General features: G+C 38.0%; 1 protein-coding gene across 5 annotated transcripts in view; it reads left to right on the top strand.

Moving 5' to 3' along the window:
* Positions 1 to 15,127, top strand: part of furina (furin (paired basic amino acid cleaving enzyme) a) — an 82,758-nt gene that overhangs the window by 46,517 nt on the left and 21,114 nt on the right. For all 5 annotated transcript variants that reach the window (XM_032560260.1, XM_032560261.1, XM_032560263.1 and 2 more), the window contains 4 exons: positions 2,806 to 2,901; positions 4,725 to 4,853; positions 4,965 to 5,041; positions 12,332 to 12,420. In XM_032560260.1, coding sequence (XP_032416151.1) covers positions 2,806 to 2,901; positions 4,725 to 4,853; positions 4,965 to 5,041; positions 12,332 to 12,420 — 391 coding nt within the window. The remainder of the gene's footprint in view (positions 1 to 2,805; positions 2,902 to 4,724; positions 4,854 to 4,964; positions 5,042 to 12,331; positions 12,421 to 15,127) is intronic.

Genomic DNA, 15,127 nt, shown 5'->3' with positions numbered 1-15,127 from the left:
TTTGAACGTCAGCTTTCCATTAGATTGGCTGAACACTACATGAATAAGTATTTTGCAAACCGTTTTAAAGGTTTTGTGTCTGTCACATCTTTAAATGACTTTGTATCATCATGGATGCACTTCCTTTAAAATGTCAAGCATCTTTACTTCAGGTTGGCTGTAAGAGAGGAGTCGTCTAGTGTATAACATGAAGATACACAAGTCTTCTTGCTAGTGTGCTTTCTTGCTGATCCTGCCAAAGCTGGTAACAAGTACCATAATTCTTCAGTTGCATTATACAAACTAATAAATAATTGGCCAAAGACTCAAAACGGGGGGATTTTAGGCTTTTTGATAAGAGTACGGTATATTGCTGAGCATTTACTGTAAATTTTCTCCCAGCTGTAGACGTGTTGCTTGTTAAACCAATGTTTCCTGTTTGTCTTGGTAAAACATCTTTACCATTTCCTGGTTAGGTGTTAGGAGCAGACATTCCACAGTCGAGGGAGGTGTACACGGGGTCACAGCATGATTTGCGCGTTGTGGTTTTCTGCATTGTGTTTCACAGCATACAAGGATTCAAGGTTGCAACATCCCATGCGCTCAAAATTCTGATGCAGCGATGGAATAAATATGAAAGGTTGCAAAATATCCAGATAACAAGGGCAATGAGGTGTTTGTTGCTCCATACTTTACACACCACACATATGAATCGTTGCATATAGGTCAGCTTGAAAATGTCCTACACACAACAGCCTTTCCCTACGTATGTGTGAAACCAGAGTGTCAGATTTGATAGAAAAGGTGCTAGGAAACAAAAAGGGGGAAATCACACCCTCATCCTGATGACGCAGAAGAAAAGAAATAGTTTTTATCTAAGTTGAAATCAAATGAAGTTTAGTCATTGCAGAAAATGACAGCTTTCTTCTGTCCATAGAGATTGTTTTAAATAATTTGTCGTCTTATTGAAATGGAAAGCCGTAATTAAGCTGAAGAAAGAAGCAAAGTGCTCCATTAGCTGCCTTTTCATCTCTGTCTCTGTCTGACCACTTAAAGTGTTCAAAATTTGATGCGTCTATTGTGAACCTGGAGAGTGTCTCAGACCTTCAGTGATTCATGAATTAGAATTAGGTTTTAGCAACTCTTCCACTTAACTGATTCAGTGATGTCAGATTTTATAGGCCCTGATCTGATTGTACTAAAAGCAGTGTTTGCCTTGGCTTGCTTTATGAAGTAAAAAAAAAAAATGGAAGCAGTATTGAATAAATGCTTGTTTAGATAGTCTGTCTAAGTTCCGTTTTGAATAATTTATTTTTGCAGAACATTGTCTGCAAAATTCGGAACTTCAGGGATTAAAACTTTTCTTTGTTTGGTAAATACATGTTTTTGTTGATAAGTTTAAAGCCTCAAACCAAAAGAACTACAAAGTTTTTAGCAGCATGTCCTGAATGCTCTGGCATAGGCTTACAATATTTTAAATATGTACTTCAAAGTGTCTTCTGGATTTATATGTTTGATTTATGAGGTCTGAGGGTCCAACACAGTAACTGCTTCCTTTCACTTTCCCACACTTGCAACTAGAGGTGCATAGAACCAACTTAGAAATGTATTTATTTTATACTTTATTTTATCGTTTTGTTCCAATTTTGCCTTTGAGGACTATAGAGCATGAAGTAGGAAAATGTTCTGCACGTTTTGTAATCCTATAGAAAATGTAAAGAATATCATAACTCATTATCAAAGCTTATGGCCTTAAATTTTCTTAAATTTGTTATGGAACTCAAAGTTAATCAAAGTACCTGCTGCTGCTTGATGCATTTAAAGCCTTAAAGTCATTAGAGTCTACAATTTTGATTCTGGTAATGGATAATAAAAAATCCTTTTTATTAAGGATTTTATTTTATTTTTTGTATTTGATCCTAGAGCTGATTCAGAGTGTGTGAACTGCCCTAGTGACGCAGCTCAAAGCTGACCTGATGTTCACTGTTAGAATAGCATAAAAACTTCACATCCTCTCAAACTGATTGAACCCAAACCCAGACCTCTTTAACGTTTTGAAGAGCATTCTTCTTCCATTATGACATTGCTTCAGCAGTTAATATAACCTTCATTACTTTTTCCCTCTTTGTCCCTCTCCCTCTGTCTGCATCACCAGAGACTTGAGTAAAAAGGGAGATCGGGTGTAATTTAGTTGTCCTTCACATCAGGTACTCCGTCCTTGCTGCAGACAGTTCTGTCTTTCTTCTTTGAAATGTTTTTTTTTTTTTTTCTATGCGACATGCCAACCTAAGTGTCTGCCTGTGCTGAAAACACAATCCAGCGCAGGGAGTAATATTCAGAAACATTTTCTCTGTAAGCCCTCTGACTCTGCCAACATTTCCTACAAGTGTTCCCCCATTATGATGGCCCGCTGCACACTTATGTACTGATACGCGTCCCACCCTAATGTGCATTCATGTTCAGGTGTACACATATTCACAATAACCTCTGATGCATTGCATTTCACTTTACACAAACCGGAAATTTTAATTAGGCTTGGCCTGCTCTGGAATTCATCAGCGAGCCTCATTAGAGAGGAGTCCAGCATGAACCGGTGCCTCTAATCTCACTCTTTCAGCTGCCGTCCCGGTGAGAGTTGGATCTAAGTTATTTCATTTGGCATGCTGACACTCATGGGCAGCGCATAATTATACCTTCTCTTTTTCCCCCCCTCTTTTAAATGTCGTGAGTGATGTTGCTTGTGCATTTTATTTTCTTTCACTGACGGTTACGAAACATCTATATTTTTTTGTCTCTAATTTTTTTGTTTTTGCCCTCTCTGTTTAGGTTACTTGGTCAGAGCAACAGGTGTCCAAACAGAGGAAAAAGAGGGATACCGCCACAGAATTTGTTGATCCCAAGTTCAGAGACCAGTGGTACTTGGTGAGTATTAACAGTGCGTGACAAAAACCTAACTTAGCAGAAGCTGCCTGAGCTGCAGTGGTGACCAAACAGAAAGTCTGGCTTTGCAGTAGTTCATAAAAAGCACAGCAACAAACAGAGAAGGCAGAGCGAGACGGGTGCAGTTTACCTTGAAGTGGTCTTGTTTTTATTGGATTGATTTTCACATTTGACTTGAGGAATGCCACTGATACATTAGGCCGTTAAAAGCAGTGGTAACAACTCCTGAGACTTTCAGTTCAGCGCCGCTCTTCAATTACTGTGAGGTTGCTGCAGGCAGAAGAAGATTCATGGTGATGCAAAACAGACTTGAATCACAAACTGCAGGAACAGAGCCTGTAGTTAGTAGTTTTGACAAGAAAAGAAGTAAAAGACCACAAATGCCTGTAGAATTGGTATTTGTTACTCATCCTGGTAAGATCATAGTACTTTACCCCTAACTTATGTTATATCCTGTGTGGCAAAATGGAAAAAAACCCCGACTTTATCTGAAATCTAATTGCACCTTTAGTTACTTCTGATACATCTAATAATATATAATTTTCATTCATTTTGAAGTTTTTTTCTTTTATTAATGAGCTATAAATCCCTCAGCCTAAAAGCTGTAGGAAAACTGCACACAGTTCAAAGTAAGGTTTGTTTTACAGAGTCTTGCAGAAAATCACAAACTGGTGTATTTTATTGGGATGTTTTGTGATAGATAAAGAATAATTGTCTAGTGATTCTAAACTTTGAAAATCTTTTACAAGTAAAAATCTGAACAAAAAAAAAAAGATGTGTACATGTATTTCCCCTGACGTACTTTAATAAAAAAGTGAAAGTTTAAAGCAGGGTAAGGTTATAAGTAATTTTCCCATGTCTCATGGATGGAACATCTTGTCAAACCCTATCTTAAATTAAGATTACAACACATCTACAAAACCTACCAATATGGCTGTCAATCAAAGCTAACAGGCTAGAGGACTTTTAGTAGAGGAGGGTCCTTTTAGAAGTGTTTTATTGATGGACATATGCTAATGCTGTGGATCTGATATTAGATTGAGCATGTTTAATTCTGTTTTAATTTGTTTGAATGAGATAAAAAAATGTCCCGCTGATAAACTACTGATACAGCTTAAAACAAAGATTTTGTCAGTTTGCTGAAAATGAGAAGGATTTGCTTGATGGACACCATTCAGAATTAAAAATGTCAGCCACAAAAAGGCCTTTTTTTTGCAGACTTACTCTGCATTGCAAATCAGAGTAAGTCTGCAAAATTAGAACTTTCAGTTATAATTGATTTTTCTTCTTGATGCTTGGGATGTCAAGGATCTTACAAGGTTGTGGAGTAATTTAATTCTGTCTGATCGACCCAGGCTCACATGGTACTGTACTGAAATCCAGGGGAGAAGTGCTCTGGATGACACGTCAGACACATTACTTTTTAATGGTTAACTCTGAGAGGAGGAGCTTTGAACCGTTTGAAAGCCCAATGTGACTTTTGATGAAAGGTCAAGTTAAACGTCAAAAGCATGCAAATTGCATTCGGTGTGCCTTTACTCACCTCACTGTTACTTTTCTTTGCTTGCTAGCTATAGGAAGTGTAGTCAGAGCAAATGTGATACTGATATCCTTAAATATACACCCTTGATGCTCCTCATACCATCACTGCTTCACTTTAAATGGACAAATTTCAAACGGTAATGAAAGTTGTTTTCATTTCACCCAAAAACGCAGTAATTTTTAAAATAAGTAAGTTGTCTCGTGTTTTCTCCTCTATTCCATAATGAGTTTTATTCTCGTATATCTGCCATCTTTGCTCTCAGTACAACCGCAACCACCAGGACTTGAATGCCAAAGCTGCGTGGGAGTTGGGCTACACAGGTAAAGGGGTGGTGGTGTCCATCCTGGATGATGGGATAGAGAAGAACCATCCTGACCTGTCGCAGAACTATGTGAGTACATGAAAAAAATGCACACACAAAATTTAACAGATTTTTGGTATATAAGTTAAAAAGAAATTAACCAACAGTTGATGATGCAAGCTGCTCTTCTGTCTTTTAAAGGACCCGGAAGCTAGTTATGATGTGAATGATGCCGACCCCGATCCTACGCCTCGGTACACGCAGCTTAATGACAACAGGTAGCTGTTTATACTGATCACAGTTTCATCTGTTCTCTTGCTTTGTGTCTTCTTTCCCTGGCCTACTATGCTGCTGCTTCTGTAAATGTGCCTCTGTTGGACACATGCTGAGAGGAAGTCCTGTTGCTCAATTTCTGCTTTCATCACACGTCTAGTGTATAAATAACTGTCATGCATAACTAAATAAAAAGCCTGTTATCCGCTGGTGAATAAATACAAGTTTATTAAAGTAAATAGGTGATTTTTACTCATTAAGTTTAGGAAGGGAAATTACTTACAAATTGAGGAATTAGAAATGTTTATTTCTGATCATTTTAGTGATTATCACACGTTCTCTCTGAGCTTAGACAATTACACAAAAGCTGAAAAAATAAAGAAGTAATTTTTAAAAGAGAAATGTCAGCCTACTGAAAAGTTGTAAAGCTTCCTTCAGCTCCTGTTCTTGTCTCTCATTTTTCACTCGACAAGAATCCATAGATTCTGTTTGGGGTTTAGATCAGGCCAATTTGTTGGCCAGTCACACTCAGTGATACCCTGGTCATTGAAGCGGGAATAGGTACTTTTGGGAGTATGAGCAGGTGCCAAGTCCTTCTGGAAAATGAGTAAAGCATAAAGCATGTCACCAGAGTGAGTCATGGATTGCTCTAAAATGTCCTGGAATTCCTCTGCACTGGCTTTGGACTATAGACACAACACTAGCAAGTGACTGGACTCCCTAAATCACCCATATTTCTGAAAAATTTACTCTAGACTTATACATTTCCCACCACACTTCTCTTCCACTTAATTTTCCCTTGATATGCTTGGATTTAGCACTGCATGAGCAGCCATCTTCTTTGTAGAGGATCTCAATGATTACCTGTGGAGCATTTGTCAAGTCAGCAATCCTTTCCATGATTCTCAATGACACAACGTACTTATAGTGTAACTAACATAACATTTCTGTTCTATTTGCCTGATGAAATATTGGAGTTTTGTGGGACACTTTGGTTTTGGTTTTCATTAGCTATGAGCCATAATTATAAAAATAACACCACTAAAAGTTTTAAAATTGACTACTCTATAATTAATCTGAATATACAGTTCTTTATTTCCATTAGATAGATAGATAGATAGATAGATAGATAGATAGATAGATAGATAGATAGCATTTATTGTCATTGAACAGAATTCAACGAAATTTCCATTGCAGCTCCCGTGCAAAAGGTCAAATATATACAGTATAAATTATTGAAATATTCAAAGCTTTTAAAGACAATCTAATTAATTAAGATGCACTCTCAGACTCTAGAAAATCCTAATTCTTTGGTACTTTCAAAACCTTTTCTTTGTTTCCATTGAGTGGTATATGAGACATGGGTTGTTGCTGTTTGGTACGCTGTTTTATGGCCCAGTTTATTTAGGAGAGCATTTCTACCGCCAACTGGGTCCTAAGTATAGGACCAGGTGAGGTTAAACCCAAATGCCTTACTTTGCGTTATACTAATGCAACAGCAAATTTGACGCAGTAGTATGTCTCATGCTTATCACAAGCAGAGATGTTTTTCTGAACTGTGTTTTGTGATGCCAATAGCATTGTCCTATGGACCTACTGCTGAAGTTGGCCCAGGAATAGTGCAGTAATGGTCGATTATAAAGGCTGCTTTTACAATGAAAACAGACAAAATAGCTCACCGCATTGTTCTGTACCGCTCAGTGGAAACAGGACTTCAGTTTTCTGGCTTCCTAAAGCATCACAGTACCACTAAGACTCTCTTATAGTCTGAGTAAATTTGCTGTGGTATTAAGGTATTGCGTGTAGAAAACATCATTATTGCGGCTGTGTCTCCAGATGACGTTAGGGTTTGTTTATCGCCACCATGGTGCCCTGCAGTGAATTGGATTGAATTAAGTTCATCAGCATTAATGAAACAGCAAATCTCTTGGCTCAGAAAGGTCCCTACTTGTCTCCCCCTCACCCTCGCTGCCTGCCCCTGCTTCTCCCCTTTAATGTCTGATTTGCAGTAATCTGCTGTTTGTTGGCTGCTGGCCCGGGAAACCTTTTTAAGGGGAGGCGCTGTGTGATTGCTGATGATGGGCAGAGAAGATTAGACTTTGGGAAAACGAGGTGTATTGTAAGCTACAGATGGAAGATTGTTAGTATGTTTGTGTCATATCCTGGGAGATAGGGAGGACAACCATAGGTCTGTGAATCTAATCCCACTAAAAATAGGTTACTTCTTTAAACCCACACACAACTGGGAGAAAAGTTTGACAAGTAATGATTCAATACAAACAATAAACCATGGCTTTCTAGTGCTGACTAGTTGAGTGATTTTTAAGACACTCTGGGACTGGTGTCCCAGAAAGTTATCCCACTATCATTAATAAAACCTTAAATGGTGGTATTCCTTGAGAAAGATTTCATATAAAAATTCCTCCTGTGCAGTTCCTCAAGTCAAAAATCTATGTCGAAGAAGGTTAAGCCCCTCCTGGGGTTCATGGTGGCCCAGAGCCCAGCAAAGACGTTTCTTATTGAGGTTTTCCTCTATGTGGATTAACCTTCATTCTCCAGCTCTCACAAGCAAACTCCAGCTCCTATCTGGAGCCACCCAGCCCTTTGTGGCTTCCATCTGGCTGGACCAGTTTAGAGGGAGAATGTTTGTATGTGTGCTTCTACATGTGTTTGTATACTATACTGTACCATTTGTGCAGATCTACGTGCAAACAACCTGTGTGAGGGCCTGAATATGAGAGACTGTAACTGTCTGTTCTCTTCTGAAAGCTCAACTCTGTTCACTCCCATAAGGCTGCCTTTCTTTCACTGCATGCAAGCCGTGGAGAGCACCAGTCACCCTCATGTTTATCTAAAGCAGCATGTAATCTAGATGTTTCTCTTTCCAGGCTTTTCTCTAAAAACCAATTTGAATGATTTTAAAATTATTTTTGTGGGTGGAATTGCTTATAGAACTGTATAAGTTTAACCATAAACTTTGATAAGTACACTTAGTGTCAGCTGTTGTAGTTTTAATTATATATTTTTAGATAATCTCTGACATATATAACAAGCATATAAAAGAAATTCTTGAAAACTCAGGAAGATTTTACAAAGCTGCAATCTAGTGATGCCTGGCTTCCCTGGGACATGCTTAATTCATTTTATTTTGAAAGATTGGTTTCTTTACTTTGGATTTTAAAAAAATCACTGGCCCTTTTGTGCTGCAGACCAGCTCATTAGTTAACAGACAGGCCCATTAACTGACTCAAGAAGGAGCAGAGCAGAACACTTGTTCTGATTTACCTTTGAGGTTTAGTGAAGCCAAGGAACTATTGAACTGCAAATGCCACTATCTACAACCTCGTGAACCTCGGATTCTTCAAAAGTTTTATCTTAATGTAATTGAGCTCCGAGGCGAGATTCATAATCATATTCTTTGTGTAAATCTTTAAATGTGGGAGCGCTGGCACTCTAAAGATAATAATTGAAGTGATACTCTCTTAAAATCTATGTATGAACATGCTGAATGTCTCAGTCCATTTCAGTAGCACAAGCATTAAGAATGTAATATTTCTAATCCTATGTAATCAAATCCTTCTTAAATGATTTCTGTTCTTCTTTTGTTTGTTTGAGCCAAGTTTTCACATTGAGTTTAAACAGCAGGAGCCAAATTTAGATCTCGTCACGTATAACCATAGAGATGCTCTGATTTATGATTCTTGGGTAAAGATCAGATTCTGTTATCTGCATTTAAATCAGCTACCTATTCCAATCCAAAACACTTTAACATCAATGTTTAGTGTTGTATAAGTGAATAGGAAAACAAATATAGGCACTGTCGTCTATAAACCTAACATTAGATCAAAGAATGATGCCCATATCGGATCCGGTTCTTGGATTGTATCAGATCGGGTCCGTCTGATGTTAATATTTCCCTTTTTTCCGCAGATCCCCTTCTTTAACAGCCAAATAAAAGAGATTGTTCTCCCATTTTTACTCTTTAATGTGCTATTTCTGCAGGTTGGATAAGGTTGGAAGACATCTGTTTTGCAATACTATCTCCCTTACATGGGTTCTGTAAGGCTTTTATTTTTGTTAATGCTGGTAATTTGTCTTCTTTAGGTTGTCTTGTTCACCTCACTCAGTTATGTTCTGTACCAACAGTCCTCCATCAGACTGGTTCTCCATATGTTTAAACAAAGCTTTTTATTTTTGTCATCAATTATGGTTACTATCGTTACACCATGTGTATCTAACAAGGCTGAAGAATATGTAGGAACCCAATAAGCATTTGTTTTACTTTCTTTTTCCTTGAACTGCTCAAGATTCTGGTGTGAATGTGTTAGGACATACGTGTCTAAATACAAACCACATTTATCTTCCTGTTTCTTTTGTCATCAGGATGTTGGGTGTAACATTTGTTGCGTGAAAAGAAAAGGCGTTGACCTTTTAGTCCAACGGTGCACTTACTGCTAGTATGTGTCAAAATTAGGGGGAATCCACACTGATTGATTCTTGTATCATTTGTTTTTGACTGCATGAAGCACAGGAACAAGTCTTCTTAATTTTGGTGGAATAATAGTTTATCTGTCGTATGTTTGTGTCTCTACAAGTTTTATGCCTGTACAATTGTCTGAAATACTAGCCGCAGCTACATAAAACTACAGCAATATATAATCAAATATGCAGAAGGTGGGTAAGCAGTTTAATGTTGCTTTGTTTGTGAAGTGTGTAAGGGAATCCATGAGGCAGGTATTACAGAATTAATCAGGGCGACTTGTTAACGATTCCCACTCATCAGCTCATTGTTCCTCCTGACATCTATGCTTACTGGTGTGCATCCTGTGATGATCTTGTGCATTGTGCAGTCTGCTCAGTCACCACAGAGCAGTAGAAAATTTCCTCACATCTTGCCTTTTTTGTTGGAGGACTAGTTGTCCCCTGGGGGAACCATTAATAAACGCACATCCTGTTGACCGCCTCTGTTTTTCCCGATATTGTCCCGTAAAGATTTATAGTTTTTAGCCTTTGCTCCATAACAAATGGAATAAATAAAAATGAAAAAGAAAATCCACAGCCTGTGTTCATACAGTGAGATAATTGGCTTTCTTTTGGCATTTAAAGGTCATTTTTAATTAAAACTACTTGGTGCCCTTTGGTCTTGAGATCTCAATGTAGCTTAAACAAGAGATTTTCTCTCTTTTTTTTTTTTTTTTTTACTGCGCAGGTATTATAATTCTCTGCACCATCTCCATCATCAATAAGACTGGCATTTCAACCTTGCAGTGAAGATCTGCAGACTTTAGGATCAATGCCAACATATACCGATGGTTTTCTGGCAGAGCTTTGTGGTTAAGCACATTCCTGAAACCCTTTACTTTGACTCTTTGCATGATTTGTCATCCGTGTATTTTCACTTCCCGGCAAACAAAGGTGAAAGCCTCTAATATTTCACTTGACCAGATCTTTGTTACCTTTTCTTTTGTCTGCATTGTTTCCTAACAATTACAGTATGCAATGTGTCATTGATTTCTCGCCAGTGCTGCATTCATTTGTTTCACTGGTAGACTATTGATGATGGATTTGCTCCAGCCCATTAAAGGTTCTCAGTGGAGCTAAAATTCAGACTGTACGGTGGCCTGATGATTAGTGACATTGCCATTCCCTGGCATATTTCTGATATAACCACCCTGTATGGTTGTTTAAGGAATAGGTCTCTAATTAAAGTGTTTTACTGTCAGATGTATCCCTGCTGTTTTCTTCGGCATTTAACAAGTGAGTGGGAGAAGTTAGAAGATATCATCTTGGATTGTTATATCTCTCCCAAGATAATTAGTTCGAGAGTACTGATAATGCAAGCCGTTTTTGCATAATGAGAGTGTAAAGATTGACCTCTGCTAGTGTTGCTGCATTCTGTACATCGGCCTACCCAGGAAATTAATCTATTAAAAACAGCTGGAAAAGGGGTTTTGCTGACAACGAGAGGAATGGGTCTGTGCATGCCTGGCATTTGATCACAGACACCTTGGCTTCTGCTTATCAGCTGCATCACAAAAATAACAGATGCAGAGCAACATAATACCCCAAAGAGTATCAACCAGCACTTCCAGGAATGTTGTGATAAAACTCAGTGGAAAATGACTCGGATGACATTTTTGTGTGAAGGTGTTTTTCATTTTGAGTCTACAATGAGCTTTTTTTTTTTTTTTATTCATACCAAGCCACCATGTTTCTCTCTGCATGCTTCAGTCAAGCCTCGTCTGCCTCTAAATAACATCCTGCGACATATTGGAGTCCTGGTGTTACTGTTGATTGTGGCATTTACATTAGCCTTCGCCCTCTGAGCTCACCACTATGTCTTAAGAAAACTCAGGGGAATGGAAAGTGAATTACAGTCCTCTGACCTTATGTCAGTATACTCGAGCTTTTTTTTTTATGAAGCCAGAAATCTTTATTCTAATTAGATGTCCCTAGATTCAGGTTGCGCCTCCTCAGACCTCTTGCTTTTTTTTCTTTGTACAGTTCAAAATGCACCATGGCAGCAGAATTCATTACAGATTAATAACCGGTAATAGCCCCACTGGCAGACTACAAGCTAAAGCACAGCTAAATGTCCTTACCCTGACATTATATGCAGAGTATTTTATCAGTGGAAGATGTTGGCTGCTGTTGCTGTGTTTGATTATTTCGTTTTGGTTTGGCTCGTCAGCTAGAGTATCTCAGCCGAGCCTGGCTGACTCAGAATGTTTCTTGAGCAGTGAATGAACGGCCGTGGATCCAGCTTTCCTGTCTAGGAATGGCTGCAGTCCAGGGAGACTCAGCTAAAGGTTTTAGGGCTTAAAAACCTGTGTATCCATCTGGCTGGGAAGGGTACACACACCTGACTGCGGTGGGATCATCTGCCCTTCTAGCGCTCTTATTTTGGATCCCCGCACTGTGGTGCCTGGAGCTAGCCCTTACCGCAGGGGCTCATGTTTAATGGAAATGGCAAGCCTAATTCACAGCTTCCTCGTTATTCAAGCTTGAGGCATTCCAAGGTTACTAATGCTACAAAGCTGGAGATAATGCACAATGGATTGCCCACACGGATGAATTTATTTAACAGTATCCATGCCAAGTACCTGTCTCCAAAAGTTTGTATCGTCTCACTGTACAGCTTTGCCACACCACATGATGGGAGATATCTTTTCTCATGTAACCTTTAAGAGACATATAGCCCTCTTTTGGCTGCACGTGCAGTAAATGGTTGTCAGCAGGTCGACCAAATTTACGAGAATAAGGATTTTCTGTTTCTTTTTCTTCCTTCTTTCCAGGCATGGAACCCGATGTGCTGGAGAGGTGGCGGCTGTGGCCAACAATGGGGTCTGTGGAATCGGCGTTGCCTACAATGCGAAGATTGGAGGTAATGATTTGGTTTCTCAAAGCTACGTCACAGTTGTTTTTTGACTGCATGTTGAACAGCCTAATACTGAAATGAAATAGTGATCCTGCAGCACCTGATTTTTTTTTTTTACTTCTTCACTGCATTTCTCAGACACAGCATGTCTCTAAATCTTTTTAAGCATCACTGCAGCTGTGAGGATTGGCACGCTGCTGTAAGTGTATTGGTTTTGCCAGGAGTAACAGTCTTGAGATGTGGTTCCTGAAATGACACAGTACAATAGCCTTGATTCAATTTGTGTGCATGTATTGTCAAACTCTCTCCTCTCAGTTTTTGTCGATGTTCAGCAGAAATAGTAGATTGTGTAGATTTTGTGACTATGGGTTTTAAATAACCTTCAGTGCAAAAGTATCATCAGCAGCTTCCACTTTAATAATGTCAGGCTAATTGCTCTTTCACTTTACTTTAGCAAAAAAATATATACATATTTTTGTGTGGGATTAATTTAAAATCATGTAACTTACAAATAATGCCTGATGTGTTTCCAATGAAGGAACATTGAAATCCACACAGTCATGTTAAAAATCAGTGTGTTACCATTCAAATAACTCAATAAAATCTGTTTAACTTGGTGGAAATATTAATTAAATGAATTCAGTGGAGTGAGTGCTCTCATCAAGGCTATTTTAATGGAATCTATCCAGTAATATTCTCATATTCTATTGTTATGTTCCAAGATGCAAAGTTAAAACATCACAGCCTTTAATTATTGTGAGATATTTAAAAGAAACGGATGTGCAGCTGCTGCATAGTCATTGCTCCTTCTGGACATAAATTTTAGACTTTAATTGTTTAGTTATGTGGATTATTACCAGCTTCCTTTGAGCTTAAAGTGATTTCACATCAATTTCAGAGGGTAATCACAGTGAAATAATCATGTATGCATGGGAATCTTCACCACATTTTATTTTTTTGCAGCTGAGGCTTCTTTCTCTTTTCACTAAACAGACTTGGGAAGCAGGATTGACCAAGTTGAATTAAATCTGTTCTAACTTTGAACAGCGTTTGGACTGACTTTAGATAGCTGTTAAATAATAAATGCTATGAAATTATCTTATATTAATCCTTTATTTGTCTGACTTCATTGTTTTAAATCATATTTTGGACTCTGCGGTGGGAGATCTATATCCCCAGATAGTAACAGCAGCATCTCTTCTGCAGGAGGAGGAACTGCTAAGCGTCAGTAGACGTAATTTATGTAAACCACACAGTTTTGTACCTCACAGTGTAAACGCACACAGCTGACAGATGGGGTAGAATAAAATAAATTCAAGGAAGATGAGTTCCACAGGAAAAGCATTTTGGGTTGCTGAGTTGAAATGCACCTTTCCTCTGTACTGTGCTGATGTTGTCAGAGAAAAAGGAACCGACAGAAATTCAATAACTTGTACTGCAAATCTAAATACATTTCCTTTTTTTAAAAGACAATGTATGAGGTGCATGACATTTTTTTAATAAGTTGTTGCAGAGGGAGTAAAGGAAAATCTATTATAACTCACATATGGGAGCCTGCTTTTGGTTTGTCTAATAAAAAACATCAGTTTGTTGTTCTTGTACTCTAATTAATGCAGAATTTTTTAAAGTTACCGTAACATTAAACTGAGCACTGTATGAAGAACACCTGGCTGTTTACTACATAATGCTTTCAACTTTGGAAAAATTATTCATGAACTTATGTAATCTAATTGTTCTCAAAGCATCTCCAGGAGATTATGCTTGTTTTAACCCATAACAGAAACACTGAGTTCTGCTTCAATCTATTAGATTCTTTTATTACATACAGATACAGTATACATGATAGGTTGGAAAAGCTCCTCAAATTCAGATAATTTTAGTTTTCATGTATTGTTTTTTTTTTTTTTTTACTGTTCTTTATAAATTCACTTTATTTGTTCCTTACTGATTAACTTTGGTTTGTTTGCATCTGCAAAATGAAGTGCAAATCTGGTTCAATTTACTGCTCTAATCCTGTCTATAGAGTCAAGTACCGTTTCTTTTGTTTGATGAATGCTTTGTCTCAGATGTCTTCTTAACTCTCAAGGAGATTTCACTCGAGATTCAACAGATCTCATTCTTTTGGTATTTCTTTTACAACCATCTCGAGTACAGACAAAAATCAATAGAGTTACTGTTTGAATTATGCTGCTGGCTCTAAATTGAAATGATAGCATCTGCACACTAGCGGCATTTTCTTCCATTCTGAATGTTCTTTACATGAAACACATGTAGGTTACATAATATATAACACATGTTAATATGCATATCAATCACTAAGAGGAAACATTTGAGGTTTTTCTCATCAAAGCAGCATCCTTGTTGAAGAGCGAACCGTATTTTTGCCCGCATTTTGAGTCATTATGTTGTGAATTTTTCTGTAGCGTTTGAAGTTATTGTCCAGTTGCATGACCCAGTTTGAACCAGGCTTTAGCTGTTGGACATACTTTTCAATACAGAGGAGTTTATAGTTGACACCAGCTACAACCTTTACAGGGTCTTGTGACTGCAGAAAGAAATTTAAAATCATCACTCCTCCGCATTTATTGATACATGGTGTTTGTTCTTCTCTGCAGTGATTTGTTTTTACTAAACTCGGAGCTGTGTGTTATAGTTTTAATCTCTCCTGTTTTGTCTGTCAACAGGATTTTTTTTTTTTTTTTGCCTGAAGTTA

The sequence above is a fragment of the Xiphophorus hellerii genome, chromosome 4 (genome assembly GCF_003331165.1).
Source record: "Xiphophorus hellerii strain 12219 chromosome 4, Xiphophorus_hellerii-4.1, whole genome shotgun sequence".
In the NCBI taxonomy this organism is placed as follows: Eukaryota; Metazoa; Chordata; class Actinopteri; order Cyprinodontiformes; family Poeciliidae; genus Xiphophorus; species Xiphophorus hellerii.
The sequence above is the reverse complement of the archived record's forward strand: the minus strand, read 5'-3'. Positions and strand labels throughout refer to the sequence as shown.